A 22557-nucleotide genomic window follows, 5' to 3' on the forward strand; every position below is an offset into this window, starting at 1 on the left:
AATACAGAGAGAGCCCATTTATTCCAAGGAGAGATAGGACACATATTAGAAAAATTTAGTCTTGCATATTTCATTGCATAAGGAACCAGTTTGTTACAACCTAATTGCAAGTCTTCACTGAAGGGAGACTATTTTGAAATTAAGTAGCAGTGGAATTTGTAGAAGGTTTGACATACATCTTTGTTGTCTGTTGGAATTCTAAAATATTCTGAAATATTGTCATTGCTTAATTAAGACCACAAGTTTTTGCTATAATGCCATTCTATTAAAAATAATGAAATAAAAAGTAGAAAAATGTGTTGCTTTTGATAATTTTTTTTGAGCTAAACAGATTACATGAGTCAGTATATGCTGATAGTAAGGAATAACCATACCAAGGTTTATGAAATCTTGGGTTCTCTGGCAATGATTTGATAATAAAATATGTCTAGCAATATGACTGTTAATGGCAACCATTACAGACAAAGGGATCTTAAAATACATTTTAGAGACAGATGTAGTAGAAAACATTTGTTATCAATTCTAGCCAATTGGTTTTCATCGACCACTGACAATTGTTTCAGGCCTAGACTGGAAGATGAACAACAAGCATTAAGGAAAAAAAAAGAAAAAAAAAAAAAGACAAAAGAAAGAAAAGTGGCAAATTGAAGAGGAGAGTCTAAAGAAATACATAAGGGCAAATCAATGCTGCCATCTTACTCAAACACTGTATTTGAGTACTCATAAATATTTAGAAGAATGTTCTATTGAGCAAAATCAATTAGATGTAATTATGTATGTACAAAGGGAATTTAAACATAAGAGATTGAGAACCTGGTTATTAGATATGCTTCATGGTTACCTAATTAATTACCAGCATTTTATTCTTTTATTTATTTATTAAAGATTTATTTATTTGAGAGGAGTGGGGAGAGAGAGAGAGAGAGACCACAAGTAGATTCCCTGCTGAGCAAAGTGTGATTTGGGGCTCCATCCCGGGACCCTGAGATCATAACCTGAGCTGAAATCAAGAGTCTGATGCTTAAATGAGCTACCTGGGCCCACTTATTTTTTCTTTTAAAAATTCATTTATTCTTTCATTTATTCATTCATTCATTCAATTTTTGATTTCCTAATCCTCCCAGTCAAAATTAGTAGGTTTAGCTGATGTTCCTCATGACCTCATCATAAATCTTCTTTTTTTCCCCACAGGCAAGTGGGAAATTTTATTTTACAATTTTATTTCACAGTTGTCTTTAAAACCACAAAGACACTATGTTCTTCATATAAAAACATTAGTACAGATAACTATACTTTCTAGAAAATGATTATATAGACCCTCTCAAAGAAAAATGCACACCATTATATGGTTCAGACAAGTTACTTGGGAAAAACACATCTGGACCGATTCCTAAAACATACCAGAAGACCACGCTGCATCTTTCGGTTCAAAGTATAGATTACCGTCATCAGTAAGGGCTCCTGCATTCTTACATATTTGATAATACACATATAGACTGGTTTGTGACTTAATGCTCCATTGGTTCATCAGCCTTTTCTGCAGGTTCATCAGCAGGTTGAGCAGGCTGTGCCTTTCTCTGTGGTCTTTCTTCAAGACCTTCCAGGAACAGAGAGACATCATCATCATCATAAATCGTAACCTCCAAGTCTTTACCAACAATTCCAATGGAAACATTCTTTGTAGTTAGGTCCTGTTCTGCAGGAAGTGTCTCTGGTAAGGCACGCAGACCACGTTTAACCAGTTCATTCAAATTGCACTCCATAAACCCAGACATATGTCTCTCCAAGTAAGTACGAGCTGATTGAGAACGGGCTCCAATGGACATGGTTCTACAGTCAAAATAGTTGGCAGATGGACAGGTTTGGAAAATGTGAGGGCCCATATCATGATAACCAGCAATAAGCAGTCCAACACCATATGGTCTCTGGCCATACCGTTGTGTTGGTATCTGGGTCTTGCTTCCAATTAGAGATACAAGACGAATCACAGGAAGAGGTCTGTCAAATACAAATCTGGAATCCAAACACTCCTGGCGCATAAAATTACATAACAGTCTAGCATCAGCAGTAAGTCCCGCAATTGAGATACCAATATGGTTATCAACATGAAGAATTTTCTTCTGATGAGCTGCAAGGTCAGAGGACTGTGCTCTCTTCAATGCAACCAACACTGCATGGGTTTTTGATTTCAGACCAACTGTGGCTGAACCTTGTTTGACAGCTTCCATTGCATATTCAATTTGATGAATCCTGCCCTGAGGGCTCCAAACTGTGACGTCATTGTCATACTGGTTGGAAACGTGGTTCCTGCGGGTCCAGCTGTGGCCTCCCGCAGAGGTGGAGGCTTCAGGAGCAAGGCCGCCATCATAAATCTTTTGTGTTAGATACCTAGTAAGTCAGCGTGATCGTGTTTGTGGAACCTTAGCATATCCTTACACATCACAAAAATCTCTCTCAGGATCAAAACCATCTGAGGATTGGAGAGAGGTATCATCCATAGGAAATAGGCCAACATTTGCTTTGGAAGGAGAGTGGTTTTGCAGAGTTGTCTTTTTTTTTTTTTTTTTTTTTTAATTTAAATTCACTCTAGGCTATGGTGGTTCTGTAACTGAACCAATGTGAGTTCACTCCTTGGTGAGTCACAGACCAGGTGGGAATTGTCACACAAAGTAAACTATTTGCAGCAAGTAAGGAGATCATGGGGAATGACTTCCAAAGCTGTGACTCTCTGAGCAAGTGAATAGGTTCCTTTTATTTAGGGCTAGGATGAATATATAAACTCCCCCAGGAAGGGGAGCCCTGTGATTGTTTGTAGAGGTGGGCACAAGGTCTTGAATGTGCCTTAAGGAATGTGCCTATGCACAATACTGTTATGTAAATGAGGCTTGTGCTCTTCCTGGGGCAGAGATTTTCCTATTATAATGAAGTAAAAGTAGTTGTCAGTCATTCGAGAGGTCACTCTATGGTCCTTCTGTGCCGGTATGAGTTTGAGGTTGGATTCTAACAGGTCTGGGTGGTCTGGGACACTGGAAGTCTTCTCAGGGCAGTCACTATCGCTTGAGGGGTGGTTTTGGTTTTCATTTGCCTGAGTTAAGAGATAAGCTGGAAATAAGAACTTAAAGAAAAATGAGGACAAAGGTCAGTAAGTACAAGCAAAGGGGCACTAAAGGTCCAGTCTTGGGGTCTAGCTGGTGTGAGTTCCACTAATTCTGCTGAAATATATATTTAACTGTGGAGGCCGAAAAAAATTAAGGCCATCCCACCTAAAGTTTAGCATCAGCACAAGTACAGCCATCTTAGGCCCCTGTGAATAAGAGCTGAACTTTACAGGAAAAACTGCAGAATGTCCTCAATGTCCTCGGCAGGTAATCCCATACCAGAAAGACAACAGAGCCCACACCAGTGGTAGAAAGTCCCATATTAGAATGAGAACAGAGCTCAATACCCTTGAAAGCCCCATATCAAAATGTAAACAGAACTTGAAAAATTCTTCCATCCCTTCTGAAAAATCCCCTAGACCAGCCTATAAAAAACCCAGCTGTAACCCACTTCGGGGTCCAAGTCCCTGCTCCGCTGTGTCAGGTATACTTGGACCCAAGCTCGAGCTTGTAAATAAACCCTCGTGTGTTTGCATCGGTGTCGGCTCCTCGGTGGTTTCTCGGATTCACAATCTTGGGCACAACATAACCTTTAGTGCTGCTGGGGTTGTTGAGATAAGTTGCTTGACTGAGCAGTAGTTGGCATTTACAGAGATGCATGTTTGAGAAGTAGGTCCCATGTTACTTACTCCTTGATAGCTAGACTGGAGGAATAGCACCTCCTGTCCTAGACAGAGTATCTGGCTCCCCAGTGTGCAGAAGAATAGTTTCTCCTTACCAAGTCATCTTTTGTTTGCTTCGTTGCTCTAATTTTCTCCTTCTTTTCAATAAATTCACAATCATGTTACAGCATTCTGTAACATTTTTCATCGCTTAAGGTTTTTTTTTTTAATTCCTAACAAAGGCTATCACTAATTGGGATGAAAAATCAAGACAGCATCATTTTGGAAATTATAAGCAAAAAGCATATCAGAGTTAATAGTTTATTGATGATTCATAAGAAAGGTGTCTACACAGTTTGATAGATTTACTTCAAGTGATTCATAATATAATTGAAATAAACAAGTGATAAAAAGATATTGACATGAAGTATTTTAGATAATTGCTAATAAATATGCCACATATTAAAAATTAAACATTATAACCTAATATTTAAAGATGGAGATTAAAGACAGAAGTGTCACTTAAGAAAGCTGAATGCAGGGCTTTGTAAGTTGGCAGCATTATTTGAGTTGTGTAGGTCCAGTTAGTCAGTTATTAGTGAGGTTAGAATCAGTCCCAATGTGATTGATTATCATTATTCAAACATACAAGAGATATACACGCAGTTTGTCAGTATATTCATTTTGTATGTGGCCAGAAAATTACCACAGTATCTTGCCCTACTCCTTTTCCATATAAACACACTAGGGAAGTAAAATTAGTCATCAAAATACCTCTTGATCAAGGAGTGCCTGGGTGGCGACGACGTTGGTTAAGTATCTGACTCTTGATTTTAGCTCAGGTCAAGGTCTCAGGGTTGTGGGATTGAGCCCTATGTGGGGCTCCATGCTCAGCAGGGAGTCTGCCTGAGGACTTTTTCATTCCCTTTCTCTCTGTCCAGCCCCCTGCCTACCCCGCACTGTGCTCACACACTCCTGTGCATTCTCTCTCTCTATATATAATGAATACATAATTTTGTTTAAAGATTTTATTTATTGATTCATGAGAGACACAGAAAGAGAGGCAGAGACATAGGCAGAGGGAGAAGCAGGCCTCCCCTAGGGAGCCCAGTGGGGGACTCAATCCCAGGACCTTGGGATCATGACCTGAGCCAAAGGCAGACACTCAACCACTGAGTCACCCAGGGGCCCTTGAATAAATAAATCCTAAAACAAAACAACAACAAAAAAATCCTCTTGGCAAAATGAAAAGGGGAGTGGTATGCCTGGGATATTAGTAGCCAAGTCTTTGGGAGGCAGGACAGTGTTTAAGATGCTACTTTGGTTCAAATATGGTACTTACTAGCTTCAACCTTGTGCAAGTAAGTTACTTACTCTCTGTGTGCCTCAGTTTCCTCACCTGAAAAAAATGGGAGTAATGGTAGTATCTACTTCATGACACTGTTTTGAGAAGTAAATGAGTCAGGGCAGTGGATAAAGTGCTTGAAACAGTACCTGGCACACAGTAGATGCTATATATGTGCTCATCATTTGCATTAGTTGTGAGAGATAGTATTTTAGGCAGAAATGAAGAAAACCCTTTGTTATTACCCTTACCCCCTTAACGGCCAGATTACTCATATGTGCTGTGTCTTGTGGCTTTTTGTCTTGGTAGACAGGCCTGAATAATCACCCAAAATTCCTATTTCCTCCTATTTTCTACCCTTCAGGTACAAAACTTTCTTCCCTTATTATAATTTCTTTGTGTGAAGTAATACAACTGAGTAGATCATTTAATATGATAATCTCTTCCTATCTTACAACTCTATTTTTGCATCTAGAATATCTTCTTTTTAATTAAGGGGACTATAATACCACGTCTCACTGCTTTGATTAGCAAGATACTCTTTCTACCTTGGACATCTTCAGGTAATTGGTTCAATACAGTTGATGTGAATTTTGCAAGTCTCACCCTCAGGGAATCGGAACAACGATGAAGAAGATGATAATGATATGATGACAATAATAGCAATATTAGCACTACCCTTTATTGAATCTTTACCATGTGCCTGCATTTGTACTGAGTCCTTCCTGCATTATCTCATGGAATCCTCACGATAAACTGATGAACTAAGTGCTATTTATCTTCAGTTTACGATACTGAGGATAGAGAGGTTAAGAAGCTTGCGAAGATTACATGGCCAGTAAGGGGCAAAGCCTAGATTTTATCCCATGTTAGAACTCCAAGGTCAGTATTCTCAATGATCATTCTTGATAGGCTCCTGAATATGTCCCTGCCTTTCAGCTGAATTTGAACTACTGCTGCATGAAAAAGAAAACACATTCTAAATTTTCCTGAGGAGCTACTGAGGAGATATCAAAGTCAAGGGACACCTAAATGACCATTCACACATATACACACATATGAGGCCTCATGCTATTCACAAATCTAATACTAGTTGAAATTAGTGTCATTGTAACAAAGCATACTATAATATATACAATGATAATAAATATTCTTGCATTAGCCTCAAAATGTACTCAGGCATCTTCTGAATTGTTTCCTGAAACATATTGAAAGTTCCCATATATAGAGTATCCCACCATGTAATAGTTGAATATGATTTAAACCATAATTATCATTTATTTTTGACAATTTGGACTTGGAAATCTAAATACATTTGGGAAGTCCCTCACTCAGGACTATTTCAAATCCCTACTCTTCTGCTTCCTCTCCCAGAATCTCCCTTTATTTCAGTGTCTTTGACACAAACTCTCCACCCAATAGCTCAAAAAGAAATATCCTGGCTCACTGAATTCTCTGTGAAGATATTTGTCCCTGTTTGTCATGAAGTTGAAAAGTGAAGGAGAAACAAGAAAGAGGCACATATGTTCGAGGGCTTATAGTGTAAATTTAAGGAACCTGTATAAATTTCTCAGCTCTTTGATTTTAATATTTAATTAATTTCAAAGGATTACATTGCTAATACTTCCTAATTAGGTCAACAGGCTTTCGGCCATTCTTCTCTTGTCTCATCAAAAATAATTTGTTTAAGGAGCTCTGCAAGGGAGCTTAGTACATTTTATAAACTGGATTCTGTATATTTGTAAATTATGCTGACAGGCATTCCTATAACACAATGAGGTCAAAACAATATCACAGAAAATGGCCTTTTCATGCTGTACTCAAGCCAAAAAAAAAAAGGAAAAGAATCATAAAAGCACCATATTATGTGTACAGAAGAAAGTTGTTAAATCCAATCCAAGACATTGGTGCTTTTCAGCTAATCTTAAAGGGAGTAAATGAAATAAATTGTTTAAATGTATAGCAACAGGATATTAATTAAAGATGTATTTATGGGACGCCTGGGTGGCTCAGCGGTTCAGCGCCTGCCTTGGGCCCAGGGCATGATCCTGGAGTCCCAGGATCAAGTCCTGCATCGCGCTTCCTGCATGGAGCCTGCTTCTCCCTCTGCCTGTGTCTCTGCCTCTCTCTCTCTCGTCTCTTATGAACAAATAAATGAAATATTTTTAAAAAATAAAGATGTATTTATGAAGAACCTATTGTATGAAAAAATATTATGTTACATGCTATAAATTATAAGAGAATTATCAATATACAATTAAAATTTTAGAGGGTTTGCAATTCAAAAGAGGAACCAGGATATGCATGCAATTAAATGGAACAAAACAGAACCTAAATGACATGTGTTTGAAGAAAAGTTTAGCCTGAAAGAATATAGCTGGATTGAATAGATCCACTAAAACTTAATTCAGTCATTCAAAGCTATCAATTGCATGCCTACTGGGTGCCAGGTCATGAGATAAACCCTTCCCACTAAATTAAATTCTTGACTACTTTTCAGGATACAGGGCAGAGATGGAAGTAGTGTCGGCTTTGGAGTTAGAAAAACCTGAACCCAAATCCTATTGACTGGGACGCCTGGGTGGCTCAGCAGTTAAGCATCTGCCTTCAAGCTCAGGGCGTGATCCTGGAGTCTGGGGATCGAGTCCCACATCAGGCTCCCTGCATGGAGCCTGCTTCTCCCTCTGCCTGTGTCTCTCTCTCTCTCTGTCTCTCATGGATAAATAAATAAAATATTTAAAAAAACAAAATCCTATTGACTATTCATTGGGTGACTTGGGCAAGTAATTTATAATCTCTTGGTTTCATTGCAGAAATCAGAGGGTCTGATTTCTCTTTGATTCTCTTTTCCAACCTCATCCTATGTATAGATCATCAACGAGTGAATATATCCCATCCTCTCCATCCCCACATCCCTAGTCCTAAAGCTGGTTCTCCTGATTGCTTACGGATTCTGTAAACCAAATTGGCTTTTTATCTCCATATCATTCTTTCTCAGTCTATCATGCATGTTGTAACCAGAGCAATCTAAAACTTTTACCTCGTCACAACACTCCTCTGCTCAAAATTCTTTAGTTACTTCAGATGCAAGTCTATTCTTTTTAAGAAGGCAGTTAAGACTTTTAATGAGCCGAACTCTGTTTACATTTTTAACCTTACATATCAATCTTCTTCCATGAAAACTCTACATTCCTCTATCCACCAGCCTATTTTTTTGTGCTCTGTGCCCTCGTATATGCTACTTTTTAACGCCAAAACCTGAAACATTGCCCTCATTCACAACTCCACCAATCCCATCTTGAAAACTTAATTTTAATCTTCCTTTAAGACTTTGCTCAAGCACCACCTCCTTCGTGAAGAATTCCTTGAGTATCTTGGTACAGGTAATTTTTTCATCATCAGTATGGGCACAGCATGTTTTATATACCCATGTTAGCACAATACATTCAAATGTCTTATTTGTGTATATGCCAATTGCCTCAACAAGACTGAACACCTAAGAGCAAAGAAAAGGCTTTTCACCTTTGAATCCTTAGCCCTAACGTAATGTCTGCTATGAGGAGGTTGTGCAATAAATATTTACTGTAATAATGAAATCAGGTTTGGAGAATCAGTGGAAAGAACCAACAAATGCTTTCTGGAGGAGGTGGTATGTGAAGTTGGCCTTGAAAAACTTCTGAAATAGTTTCTTAATTTTAACAACGTAATTTTTGGATGTTCAGTGTTTTAACACACATAATATATATACATATATAGATGCATATCTTCATGATCCTCCCTTTAATACATAAGCGTTTTGCCAGTAAAGCTTCGTTATTTCTACGCAAGGCCCCAGGTGTAGTTGCTCTGAGTGAAATGAATACTTACTATGTATATTAATTATCCGATTTATTAGTATTTTTTAAATTTTATTTTTATTTATTCGTGAAAGACAAACAGAGAGAGAGGCAGAAACATAGGCAGAGGGAGAAGCAAGTCTCCACGCAGGGAGCTGGATGCGGGACTCGACCCTGGGACTCCAGGATCACGCCCTGGGCCACAGGCAGGCACCAAACCCCTGAGCCACCCAGGTGTCCCTATTTGTCCAATTTAAAGACACATCTTCCTTGTGTCTTTTGGAAGAACTTTGATTCTCCAGCACGATGTGGTATCAAAAGTACTTGACTTTTTAGGGGGTCTTAGATGGCTCCATACAATACCTTCTGGCAAATAAAAATGTGGATATGCACTATGTATATTTAATTTCTCCTAAATATATTTTGAAAATTATAAGTAGGCATACTTATGATCCATTATGGAAAACACGACAATACTAGGCACTTCACTGCTATTCAGTTAACTCCCTCTGGGCAGATCTCTCAAGTCTGATTGTAAAAGTAATAACCGGGGGATTGTTTCACTCCAAACCATGTGTAATTCAAGTATCGGTGATGGTTAAGCTATTAGGTACTCTGGCAGATTTCTTACATGAATTATTAGATGGAATGAACAGTACTTTCTGGAATATTCCATTCTTAACTATTGCATGTTTCCATATAGGTAGATCTGTTTAGGCAGTCATCCAGAAGAGAAAAAAACATCAATACCAACAAAGAAATTATGAATTACAGAAATCCAGGACACAGAAAGAAAAATAAATCGATACTGTTGCAGTAGGCTTTAGGTACAACTATTCCCTTCATTCTAAACCTTCATATTCTCCAACACAAATCTTTATTTTGGTAGCACATCACGGTTGGGAGCTACGGAAATCGTCTTTGGAGACCTCCATGTAGCCCTCAAGATAACTCTGTGAAGAAACCTGTGCAGTCTGTTGATCCTCGACTAGGAAAGGGTCCCTGAATAGTAAGCAAGGTATGGGCTAAACCTGAGGATCTCATCAAGCGCCTGGAGGACTATCTGAGTGGAACAGAGGAGTATGTGGGGTGTAGCTATAGACATCCAAGCATCATTACCTGTGGATTGTAATCCACAAAACCCTCCGTGGATCAGGAATTCAAAATCAGAAGGGAGGGCCGGCTCGCTGCTATCCCTTCTCCCGGTCAGGAGCTGCAGGGTGGCTCCCAGGCTTGGGTGCCCGCACGCTGGGGAGCCTTCGGCTGGGGCCCCAGCCCCTGGCTCCTGGACTGGCTCCAGGCCGCGCCAGACACCGACGGGAGGGCGGCTTCATCTTGGCGCCCAGCCCGCAGGCCCACCCGCCTCCTCCCGCGCGCGCTCTCGAGCCCCAGCCGTGCAGGCAGAGCGCGAGGTGCCCAGGCCAGACGCCCCGCGGCCGGGGGGCGCGACCCCTTCCGAGCCGCCTCTGGAGCTGCCCCGCGGAGCCAACACGCTCCAGACCTCGGAGCACTCTGAAAGAAGCACCTTCACCATTGGCTTCGGGCGGCGCCGTCGCCGGGGAGCGCGGGCGGGCAGGGCGGGCGCGGCCCGCGGAGAGGCCCGCGCTGCCGGGAGGGGACGCTCGCGGGCGGGCGCGCGGCCACACACGCAGGCACACGCACGCTCGCGGCGAGTTCGAGCCCCGCGGCCCCCGCCGCCCGAGGGCGCCCCCCGCGCCGCGCCGAGCCGCGCCGAGCCGCGCCGAGCCGCGCCCGCCTCCCGCCTCCCGCCTCCCGCCTCCCGGCTCCGGCTCCGGCTCCGGCTCCGGCTCCCGCTGCTGCCGCCCGGGGGCGCGCGGAGCCTGGAGCCTCCGCCTAGGATTCCCCCCGGCGCCGCGCGCTGCAGGAGCGGCGGAGGTGGGCGCGGGGAGCGGAACGCGGCGAAGGAGTTCTCGCTCGCCTCGGAGTTGGCTGAGTTGGCGGCTCTCGGCGCCCCACGCGCTCGCCGCTCCCCGGGTGCAGCCCACGCGCGCGGCCCGGGGGAGCCGAGGCTCCGGAGCGCCTGTCCCGGCCCCGGCCCCGGCCCCAGGGGAGCAGGAGGGCTGTCCCCCGGCCGAGCCGCACGGCCGCGCGCCTCTCCCGCACTCTCCGCGGCCCCGTCCGTCTCTCCATGGCGTCTCACCAGCAATCCCGGATCCAGGCTTACCTGGAGAAGAACAGGATCGGTCCCCTGTTTGAGGTAGGGCGCTGTGGAGGAGGCGGTCCCGTCTGTGTGCGCGGGAGACGGTCCCGAACACCCGGACGGAGGAGGAACAGTGGACGGAGGCGCGGGAGGAGGCGGCCGCGCGGCGCCAGGGCTTGGGCGTTCGCTCCGGCCGGGCCAGGTGTCCGGGGACGCGGCCGGGCGGGCGCCTCGCGGGTTACCTGGGCGCGGACAGGTGAGCCGGAGACGGTCCACCTGAGGCGGGAGTCGGGCAGGGCAAGTTGGAGCGGTCGCACTGTCCTGCACCCCGCAGCCTCCTGCACAGGACCCAGAGCGGCCGAGACGGACAGATGCACACTCTCGGACTGTCTCGCACACGCACACTTTCCTCCTGCGATCTGCACTATACTGCATGCTGGAATTTTTTTTTTTTTTTTTTTTTTTTTAATATGGGCAGTACTAGAAACCCAGAAAGGTGGAAGAGGTGCTTGGCAATGGGAAACGATGTGGTTAACTGGGGGAAAACGGAAACTGGTAAGGAGCAGGCTTCGGGGGGTGCTGGCGCGTTGAATGAAATTGTCACCCTGAGACGCCGACATGGATCCCTGGATGGAAGGAGAGCCCCTTGCATTGCAGACCCTACATGTGTTAGGGGGAGAAGGGGGCGGAGAGAGGTTCAGGAGAAGCAGACACGTATTTACGAGTGGAGACGTGTAGCTCTGAGCTGTTGTCTCGCCATCAAAGAACTGATGACAGAAATACAGTAGCAGAAAGGAAGAGCGGGAGCACAGGAGAAAAAGAACAGGAGCCCGAACCGGGCGCTGGCGAAGCGTCCCGCGGGCAGCCAGGGCGCCGGGCAGATGCCGGTGCCGCGGGGAGGGAAGCCCACGGCCCGTCCCCATTCGATGGCCCAGCTGGGCACTGAGAGGAGACGATCGGGCAGGGAGGGGTCAAGACCCCCCCCCCCAAAAAAAAACCCAGTTGTGGTCATTATTGGGGGGTTACGTGTCTGCGGTGTCCGAATAAGGCTGGCACGCACAGAGGGAAGAGCTAGAGAATGGAGCCGTTTCCCTAGTATTGATGAGAAGAGAGTTAACTGCAGAGAGGAAAAAAGAAATAAATAAATAAAGTGAAATAATATCTTAGCAGAAAAAAGGGAGAGGCAGACAGGGATGTGATCCGATAGGGAAGGATGGGTTTCAGGTAACTGAGATTTGCAAGATCTCAAGTTTTTCTGCTGCCCAACTTTAAGTTAATATTGTTCTATCTCGACAGACACGGCCATTGTTTCAACTGAAACTCGTTGTAGAGAGTCATAAAGTCCTATAAGGCACGTCTTGATTCTTGTTTCTGCCAAAAGTGTTAGTAAAGGAAGTCCATATATGAAAGCAAAAGAATTGCTGGAGCGACCAGATTGTTTTTCTTGAGTCTAATGATTAGAGACTCTACATAAGTCTATTAAAAGCAGAATCATAATAACCCTTTGTGACACAGTGTATTGTGTCAAAACAAACATAAAAGAAATACTTTTATAGGGTCTCCACTCCCCTAGAATATAAAGTACAATTTACCAGGGAGAACATGTGAATTGTTTTTAATAGATTTATTGGCATTTTAAGATTCCTGAGACTCTCTCCAAGTGATAATAATGGAGTTTGAAATATATGTAAACTTTCTACGTGATTGGGAAATAAAATCCAATTTGATTTTTATCAGGTGCTCATTTTTTTTTAAACTAGCTCATTAGATAGTTTTGTGCTGATGATGTTTTTAAAAAGATTTTGTTTATTTGAGAGAGAGTGAGAGAGAGAGAGCACGTGAGCAGGGAGGAGAGGCACAGGGAGAGGGAGAAGCTGACTCCTTGCTGAGCAGAGAGCCTGATGGGGGGGCGCCATCCCCCCACCCCCCACCCCAGGCTGGGATCATGACCTGAGCTGAAGGCAGACGCTTAACCAACTGAGCCACCCGGATGCCGCTGCACTGATGAATTTTAAATGATGACAGAATTGTCTCATGAAATCATAAGACCTCTTCCCCCCAAATGAAACAATGATAAAATTGTATGCTGTGTATCTTATGGATTTTTGGGGGGCGATATATTACCTACGTCCCCATCAGCTTAGATTGCAGTGATGAGTGGTTAATTTTTGAGGGTTTATTTGCACTTCAAATAATTGAAGGGAGAAAATAGCTAACTTCTACCAAAACTGTACACAATATTGTATTTCTAAACTCCTTTAGATGAAAATAAATCTTGTTTACAGGTGACTTAAGAGCATAAACTTATGTTGCCTTCAAATATGATTTGACATGCTTTGACACATTATAAAACCATGCTTAGAAATCATTGCATTAGGGTCTTAAGTAATGATATTTTAATTAAGTAATATAAAGATGTAAGGTGAATAAAGTAATAATGACGTATATTCCACAAACTCTTTGAAATTTTTGTAAGATGGAATACTTTTAATATTCTCATTGGCTTATTCAAGACAGGTTAGTAGCAAATAGCCTAGGCATCAATCTATAAGGAATGCTTGACATCACTTCAATAAATTAGAACTGTAATCCTATTTAATATAGATTTCCACATGTAACTTCTTAATTAATTGGCAAGATGTGAAATGGTTTGGTTTTCACCAAAGTACAGTATTTTGCAGCACATATAAAGTTCTCCAAAACTGAATGGGGTCTCTAGGTGAAGGGTGTATGGAGTTATCTGTGCTATTCTTATACTTTTCCTGTAAATTTACAGTTATTTCAAAACTAAAAAAATCTAGGAAATAAGTATTTAACAAATAGTTCACCCATGGGTTTTTTATTAAACATCAAATTATGTGAATTTAGTTAAGAATTGTATTAGTAGTTTATACATGAAAACCAGAAAGTAACAAACTATAATTCTCAGTAAAGAACATTTACAATTCTGGTCAACTAAGCCTATGCATTTTCCTCTTCTTCTTCCAAAATTTTATTGGAATATCAACAAAAATATTAAAAAAGAACCCAAATGCACAAGAGTGCTGGAACACCAGGAAGGGTACTGAGGCAGAGAGACTATTTCTCCTTCTTTACAATAGAGTTTCTTTATTATGAATTTGCACTTAGTCAAGTGGCATAGAGGCTATAATCAAGTAGTGGAAATGTTGTTTGGAATTCCCTGGAAGGACTCAGTTAGGACATGCTCCTCATATGCCCTCCCTCCTTCCTGTTGTCTAGACTGCCCCATTCTTTGTAATTCCTCCTTTGTACCTTTCTTTACTACCACCACCTCCCCAGGTGGTCTTTCTGTCACTATGGAACAGTTTTCCTTTTCTAGAGTTTTGTATAAATGAGATCATACACTATGTACTTTTGGGGGGCACATCTTCTTTCACTCAACATAATTATTTTATAATAATCTATGTTGTGTCATGTATCAATAATTTATATCTTTTAATTACTGAGTAGTATTCTGTATGGATGTATGCTTTTGTTTTTCTTGGGTAAAAACCTGGAATAGATTGGCTGGATCATATAATAGGCATATGTTTAACTTTTTAGGACATTAGCCATTAGTTTTGAAAAGTGTATGTACAATTTTACATTCCTATGAAAATTGTATGAGAGTTCCAGTTGTTCCACATTCTCACCAAAACTTGGTATCATCTGTCTTTGTAATGATAGCCATTCTAATAGATTTGTGTGATCTCTCATTGTGGTTTTCATTTACATTTACATTGTGGCCCCATCTTTACCCCTATGTGAGACCAGTGTCTGTGGAGACTATGTAGGAAGCCTGACTTCTCTCATCCCTAGCAGTGAGACATTCTTCTCCCTCCTCACTGGGGTCATGTAAGAGGAGGCCTGGAAAAGAGTCAGGACTTTCTACGCTGCTGAGTGGTAATGAGGCTGCTACTGCCATGAATTCCATGCCAATATACATTATAACTAAACTTCTGGGTGTGTGTGTGTGGGGGCGGGGGGGGAACGACAAAATATATCTTGAAACCAACAAGAGAAAAATATCACACCTATACAGGAAAAACAATTTGAATGACAGCAGATTCTCATCAAACCTGTGGATGTCAGGGGGAGGTGGTACAGCATTTTTTGGGTGCTGAAACAAAGAGCCTAGAGTTCTGTACTCAGAGAAAATATCCTTTAGAAATGAAGGGGAAATCATATTTTGACATTGTGGACATTGCTGCACCATAGGAGATGCTGAACTCTAGGAAACAAACTGATGGTGGCTGGAGGGCACGTGGGTAAGGGAATGGGGTAACTGGGTGATGGGCATTAAGGAGGCTGCTTGATGTAATGGGCACTGAGTGTTATATGCAACTGAATCACCAATTCTACCTCTGAAACTAAAAAAAAAAAAAAAAAGGAAAATAAAAAAGAAATGAAGGAGAAATCAAGATTTTGTCACCAGCCGGTCTACCCTAAAAGTATCGGTAATGGAAGTTCTCTAAAAAGAGAGAAAATTAGAAAAGAAAAAATTTTAGAACATTTGGAACCTTTAGAACATGGAAAGAGCAAAAATATGACTAAATATAATACATTTTTCTTTTCAAGTTTTCTAAATTATGTTTGATGCTTGAAGCAAAAATTATAACAGAATCAGACGTGATTCTGTAAAGGAAGTATTTAAGACAGTTGTATTTTAAGCAAGAGAGAGTAAAGGGGAGCAAAGGAGGTAAGGTTTCTATCGTTCACTTATATTGGTAAAACAAAAATACTCATTGATAAGTTTCATATATAAAATGTCATACCTAAAGCAACCTCTAAAAAGGCTATATGAAATGATGCCCTCAAAAATGCTAGTAATGTGGGGCACCTGGGTGGTTCAGTCAGTTAAGCATCTGCCTTCAGCTCAGGTCATGGTCCTGGGGTCCCAGGATCGAGTCCTGCTTCTAGCTCCCTACTTGGCAGGGGGTCTGCTTCTCCTTTTCCCTCTGCCCCTGTGTTCGTGCTCTGTATCTCAAATGAATAAATAAAATCTTTTTAAAGCACTCTAGTAATTTAATCGATTTTTCAAAAGATTTCATTTATTTATTAGAGAGAGAGAACATGAGTGGGAGGAGAAGCAGAGAGAGAGGGAGAAGCAGACTCCCTACAGCAGGAAGCCTGACATAGGAGCTTGATCCTAGGACCCTGAGATCATGACCTGAGCTTAAGGAGGACCCTAAGATCATGATTTGAGCCAAAGGCAGATGCTTAACCGACTGAGCCACCCAGGTGTCCCACAAACTGTAGTAATTTAAAATGGAGTTATAAAAAATTTTCAAATAACTCACAGGAATAAGAAGAAGAAAAACAAAGAACAGAAAACAAAAAATAACATGGCCGACTTTAGCCCTAATATGCCAATAATTAAATTAAATGCAAATGGCCTAAATATACCAATTAAAACACAGAGATTAAAAAAAAAAACACAGAGATTGTCCGAGTGGACTTAAAAACATGACCCAAGCATATACTGTATCTAAGAAACTGATTTAAAATACAAAGATATAAGCAGGCTAAAAGTAAAAGAATAGAAAAAATATGCAAATGTCAAAAGAGAAGAGGAGTGGCTATTTTAAGACCAGATAAAGTAGACTTCAGAGGATAGAAAATTACCAGAGATAGGAACTGTCATTATATAGTAATATAAGAGTCAACCCACCAAGAAAAATAGCAGTCTTAAGTGTTCATGCATTGAACAACAGAGCTGCAGAGTGAGGCAGAAACTGGTAGACTTAAGCAGAGAAATAGACAAATCCACAACCACAGTTAGAGAATTTAAAACTCTTCTCTTGACAATTGGAAGAAACACTCTACAGCAAATCAGGAATACTAAAGAGGACCTCAACTACACATCAACCAACAGGATCTGGTCGACATTTGTAGGCCACTCTATGCAACAACTGCAGAACACCCCTCAAGTGCATTTGCATGAAGTTGAATGACACAGTTATATAGGATGAAGTAGGTGATCTTTGGAGATAATTCAAGCTTAGCAGTCATTTATTGTCTGCTTGACCTAGAGCACTTTATTTGATCTCTGTGAACATCAGTGTCCTCATCTGCAAAATAATACCTAAGAGGGACTTTATGAGGAATATATGAAGTAAAATAGAGACTAAAGAACCCATTCCAGTGCCTGGCACCTAATATACACCCAGTAAGTTTTGGCTGCCATCACATTAGATGCTACTACTTCTCTTTTGTATTAATATTGATAACTCAGTGACAGACTGTGTGGAGAGTTGCTTTTGGAGGATGGCCTTCTAGTATCCTGAAATTAGAACTAATTCAAAATGTGCATCTGCTTTTTTAGGTTGTAGTTCTGGTATCTCTGAAGAATTGTGGCACAGGTAGAAAGGAAAATAACATTTGGCCAGGCAAAATGTGTGTGTGTGTGTGTATGTGTGTTCTTTGTTCAGCAGTGGGGGCAAGTCTTGCTTGTTGGCTCTATCACAAAAGTATACTTTGGCTAAATTTGGAGACATTATATGTAATTAGAAAACAATCTTGAATAAGTGTTGTCTCAGAGAGGAAACCTGGATTAGCCTCAACTAAAATAGCACAAATAGATCCAGCCTCTTCTGCTATTCTCTGTAGTGTGATTTTTTTTTGTAACCCTTATTGTCATTGGATATTATTTTGTTGGATTTATTCCTTTGATTTCAGTTTATACTCTGTTTATCCCACTAGAATATAAGCTTCTTATAGGAAGATATTTTGTCAACTTTTTAACTGCTTATATCTTCATGCCTATCAAATGTTTGGTACATAATAGGTGTTCTACTGAATAATTGTCAAATACCTTTATGAATAAAAAAGATCAGGACCAACCTATCAGATTTGGAAAGTGTGGTTTGGTTATGAATAATCACTTGCCACTAGAAGTCTGAGAATTTCTCAGCAGTTTATAGGAGATTTCACTTTCTTGAGAATTCATTATGACTTTGTTATCTTTTCAAAAGCTATTAAATCTTTTGGTACATGATGTTTGGAACATCATTTACATTCATTTGGTACATATTTATTGGGTGATGTATTATGTACTGAGAAATATAAATAAACTCCTAAGTACTTAGAAAAGACTGATTATACTTGGGACACTCTCAACTATCATATTCTGGTAATTTTACTAAAGCCCACCGTGGTTTTCTGTTTATATGCTTGGTCCATTTTCATGTTCATCAATACAGTCCATCATTATACAAATAGAAGTAAGAAATTAATATTTGAAATTCAGATTTATTGATTGGTTTTCAAGAAATTTGCCATAGAATCAAGTATGTAAATTTTTTTTTAATTTTTATTTATTTATGATAGTCACAGAGAGAGAGAGAGAGAGAGAGAGGCAGAGACACAGGCAGAGGGAGAAGCAGGCTCCATGCACCAGGAGCCCGACGTGGGACTCGATCCCGGATCTCCAGGATCGCGCCCTGGGCCAAAGGCAGGCGCTAAACCGCTGCGCCACCCAGGGATCCCGAAAGTATGTAAATTAAATAAGGTAGAAAGTAAATATGTTAAATAGAGTAGTTTCTGTTGTTTTTGTTCCTGGAAGTTCGTAGCAACAGTAAGATATATAAACATGAATTATTAAAAATATCTAAGTGATCTGATTTTTGGATAATGTTCTACATGAAACACCCTGATAGTTTTAGGTTGTAAGTTGTTCCTTTAACATAAAAAAGAGAACTTTTCTTTTTGAAGTGTAGCCTGGAGCATAAAGGAGTGTCTAACTCCTGCTATTTCTGCATTTTTTTGAACATGATCTAAATTGAAAGTGACTAGCTATATTGAATTGAGAATACATTTGATTTGTCTGTACATTGAAATAATATATCTATTTGTATGAAGTGAACTTATTGTATAAGATTTATTGTAAGGATGCCTGGGTGGCTCAGCGGTTGAGTGTCTACCTTCAGCTTAGGGCATGATCCTGGGGTCTGGGGATTCAGTCTGGCATCCAGCTCCCTACAAGGAGCCTGGTTCTCCCTTTGCCTATGTCTCTGCCTCTCTCTCTGTACCTCTCATGAATAAATAAATAATATCTTTTTAAAAAAAGATTTATTGTAGCTGTATGTTTTTGAGATATTATTTTTATTTTAATGCTATTTTACTCCTATGAATTCTCTCCAGAGGACCTGGTATTGTTTTAGTTATTTCATTTTTTTCAGTTGTATTTTTTGTTTACAATGTATAATAATCATCTTAGCATTATATAAAATGGTAATTAAAACCAGCTACAGTTTATTAAATGCAGAACATTATTCTATTCTGACTGAAAATATTTATTGAATCATTTTTTATTATCTTCCTTCTTAGTGTTATAGCAATGATTTGAAAAATAACACTCTTAAAGTATACAGATGACAAATATTCTACTTTGTGGAAGCTTAAAGTTCTAGATTTCACAGAATTATTTTAAATTGAACCCTTTCTTTAAATTCAGTTAAGACGTTGAGGCAACATCCACTGCCACAGTCCTTGGATTGATAGGGAATCCAGAACAGAGATCAGTGTCGCTAGGTTTATCAATAGTTCAATTTTGAGAAATAATTAGTGAATAATTCAAGAAGGTCATGTACACTAAGTTCTCAGGTTATTAGCAAACATGTTTTTTTTTTTTTAAGATTTTATTTATTCATGAGAGACACAGAGAGAGAGAGCACGGTGCGGTGGGGGTGGGGGGGAGTGAAGAGACACAGGCAGAGGGAGAAGCAGGCTCCATGCAGGGAGCCCGATGTGGGACTCGATCCCCAGTCTCCAGGATCAAGCCCTGGGCTGAAGGCAGCGCTAAACCATAGAGCCACCTTGGCTGCCCAGCAAACATGGTTTTGATAAAGTTAGTTGAACAGTGACTTGGGTCCCCATTCAGCATAGGGTAACCCACTATTGAATTACTTTCACTGAGCTATGCAGAGGAGGGATTTAAGAAACTTTTATTGAGACTTATAAGAATCAGACCATGAAAATACAGTTTTGTCATCTTTTAAAGGTTATGATGGAGGGGCATGTTCATTGCATTAGGCAGCATCCTTGTATGAGAACTATTGTTCAGTTCTATAATGTCAAAGATGGTGTATGAACCTTACCTCCGTCAGAATGGCTAAAATAAAAAACACAACAAGTAAGTGTTGATGAAGATGCTAAGAAAAAGGAACCCTCATGCACTGTTGGTGGGAATGTAAGCTGGTACAGCCACTGTAGAAGACAGTATAGAAGTTCCTCAAAAAATTAAAAATAAAACTATCTCAAATGATCTAGTAGTTCTACTGGCTGTTTATCCAAAGAATATAAAAATACTAATTTGAAAGGATATATGCACCCCTATGTTTGATGTGATTTGTAGTAGCCAAATTATGGAATTAGCCCTCACAGTCCATTGATAGATGAATGGATAAAAGCAGATGTGATGCGCGCGCGCACACACACACACAGGAATATTACTTAGCCATAAAAAGAATGAAATCTTGCCATTTGCAACAGCATGGATGGATCTAGAGGGCATTATGCCAAATTAAATAAGTCAATCAGAGAAAGACAAATAGGGCAGCCTGGGTGGCTCAGCAGTTTAGCGCTGCCTTCAGCCCAGGGCCTGATCCTGGAGACCTGGGATCGAGTCCCATGTCAGGCTCCCTGCATGGAGCCTGCTTCTCCCTCTGCCTGTGTCTCTGCCTCTTTCTCTCTCCCTCTCTCTCTCTGTGTCTCTCATGAATAAACAAATAAAAATAAAATCTTTAAAAAAAAAGAGAAAGACAAATACCATATGATTTCATTCATATATAGAATTTAAGAAACAAAACAAAGAAAAAAGAGACAAGCTGAAAAGTACACCCAACTATGGAGAACAAACCAGAGGGTATGTGGGTGGGTGGGGATGGGTGAAATATGTGAGGAGGATCAAGAGTATACTTCTCACAATGATAAGAAACCCCCTTCTTTCTGGAAGATTCATACCTAGTGGTAGCCAGAATGCAGACCATGATCATGAACATTTTTTTTCCTTTTTTGAGGTATAATTAACCTACAGCATTACATGAGTTTCAGATGTACAGTGTAATGATTCAGCAATTTTATGCATTTCTCAGGACTCCTGAAGATAAGTGTATTATTAATTTCTTTTATCTATTTCACCTCTCTCCAACTTACATTCCCACCAATAGTATATGAAAATGCCTTTGTCATGAGCATTTATGCCTTCATTCTTTTCCCCACATTGTCTACTTGTTTATCTTTTTCCTTCCACTTTTTATTTATGCCATTTGATCATAATTTATACTTCTTTGGAAAATACTTTAACTTCTTTCTGACATAAGGATGAATATGTTCTATAAATAGTAAAATGACTTACTCTTGGTCCAAATAATTTAGGCACATCATAGGATATATTTGAATCCTCTGTTTCCTGTTGTTACACATGATAGCTGTTTTTCTTTCTAAAAATGTTTGGCTCATTCTGGATTGTCTAGTGAGAATATATTTGCAGGACAATATCTCCCAGGGTTAGCCTTATGAGTAGCAGAGACGAAGCTGCCTGAAAGGCAAGCTTTGAGACTTGGGACTTTTGCATGATCTGTTTTCTCTGCTTAAAAGTTTTCTCTCACATGCCTCACATGGCCAGCTCCTCTTGCTGTGCAGATCTCAGGTTTAAATGTATTGTCAGAGAGGCCCTCATAGACCACTCAGATTCGACAGTTTCCCATCAAACTCTACCATGCCACCTTGTTTTATTCCGCTACAGCACTCATCAAGTGTGGCATTTTCTCATTTATTTGTTTAGTGTTGGGCTCCCTTTCTTAATTAAACCTCCACAAGGAAAGGGACTTTGTCAACCTTGTTCTTTGACCTATTTCTACAATGCACGGTAGCCCATTTCCTACAATTAGCTATTTATTCTTATTCTTCTGACTAAACATTTTCTTAAAAGGTTAAATAAACTTTGCTCTAGATGAGATCTTATGGATCCATTAAAAATGTAGAAAAGGTGAATTCTAGATTATAATAATGTCTGACATTATTCTAACTATGTAACATATGCAAAAAGATAGGAATGGGGTATATAGCTTTTATATGAAGTACTGAGTAGAGGGGCTATTTTTGCTCCCATAGCCATTCTGGTTTTCTTTTCTTTTTCTTTTTTTTTTCCATTCTGGTTTTCTAAGCTCTTCATGTTACTGCGCTATTGCTTTTAGTATTGTTATTTATTTTAGATGATTTTGTCTTCTTGAGGCCCGTACTGACTCCCACATGCATATTGTATTTGCATATTAGTACTGAATTTCTTATCAACTAAAACCTTAATGGGGCCTCTTGGGAAAGGCTGAGAGGAAAACCCCTCATTGAGTAGACAGATCAGAAATGATGGTTATGACAGGCTAGGAACAGGTAGCAAGGAAATGAGCATCAGGTGGGTAGAAATGGTACTGAGGAAGGCAGGAGTGAGTCAACA

General features: G+C 40.5%; 2 protein-coding genes across 2 annotated transcripts in view; one reads left to right on the forward strand and one right to left on the reverse strand.

The window, feature by feature from the left end:
• Positions 1–1219: 1219 nt before the first annotated feature.
• On the reverse strand, positions 1220–3968 carry LOC112678369 (proteasome subunit alpha type-1-like). The gene is made up of 2 exons (XM_035708242.2): positions 3877–3968; positions 1220–2388 (listed from the first exon to the last, which is right to left on the reverse strand). The coding sequence occupies exons 1-2, from the start codon at positions 3966–3968 to the stop codon at positions 1509–1511; spliced, it is 972 nt and encodes a 323-aa protein (XP_035564135.1). The 3' UTR covers positions 1220–1508.
• Positions 3969–10023: 6055 nt separating this feature from the next.
• C29H8orf34 (chromosome 29 C8orf34 homolog) overlaps positions 10024–22557 on the forward strand; it is a 382763-nt gene continuing 370229 nt past the window's right edge. The window contains 3 exon segments of the mRNA XM_035708243.2: positions 10024–10709; positions 10827–11089; positions 11092–11159. Coding sequence (XP_035564136.2) covers positions 10024–10709; positions 10827–11089; positions 11092–11159 — 1017 coding nt within the window.

The sequence above is a fragment of the Canis lupus genome, chromosome 29, assembly GCF_003254725.2.
Source record: "Canis lupus dingo isolate Sandy chromosome 29, ASM325472v2, whole genome shotgun sequence".
In the NCBI taxonomy this organism is placed as follows: Eukaryota; Metazoa; Chordata; class Mammalia; order Carnivora; family Canidae; genus Canis; species Canis lupus.

Bases quoted from the DNA above. Each gene is read 5' to 3' on its own strand.
- LOC112678369 (XM_035708242.2), bottom strand. From the start codon at position 3,968: ATGAAAAATGTTACAGAATGCTGTAACATGATTGTGAATTTATTGAAA. The intron at 2,389-3,876 runs GTAAGGAGAAAC...CTGACTTACTAG, and splicing joins AGCAAACAAAAGATGACTTG to GTATCTAACACAAAAGATTT.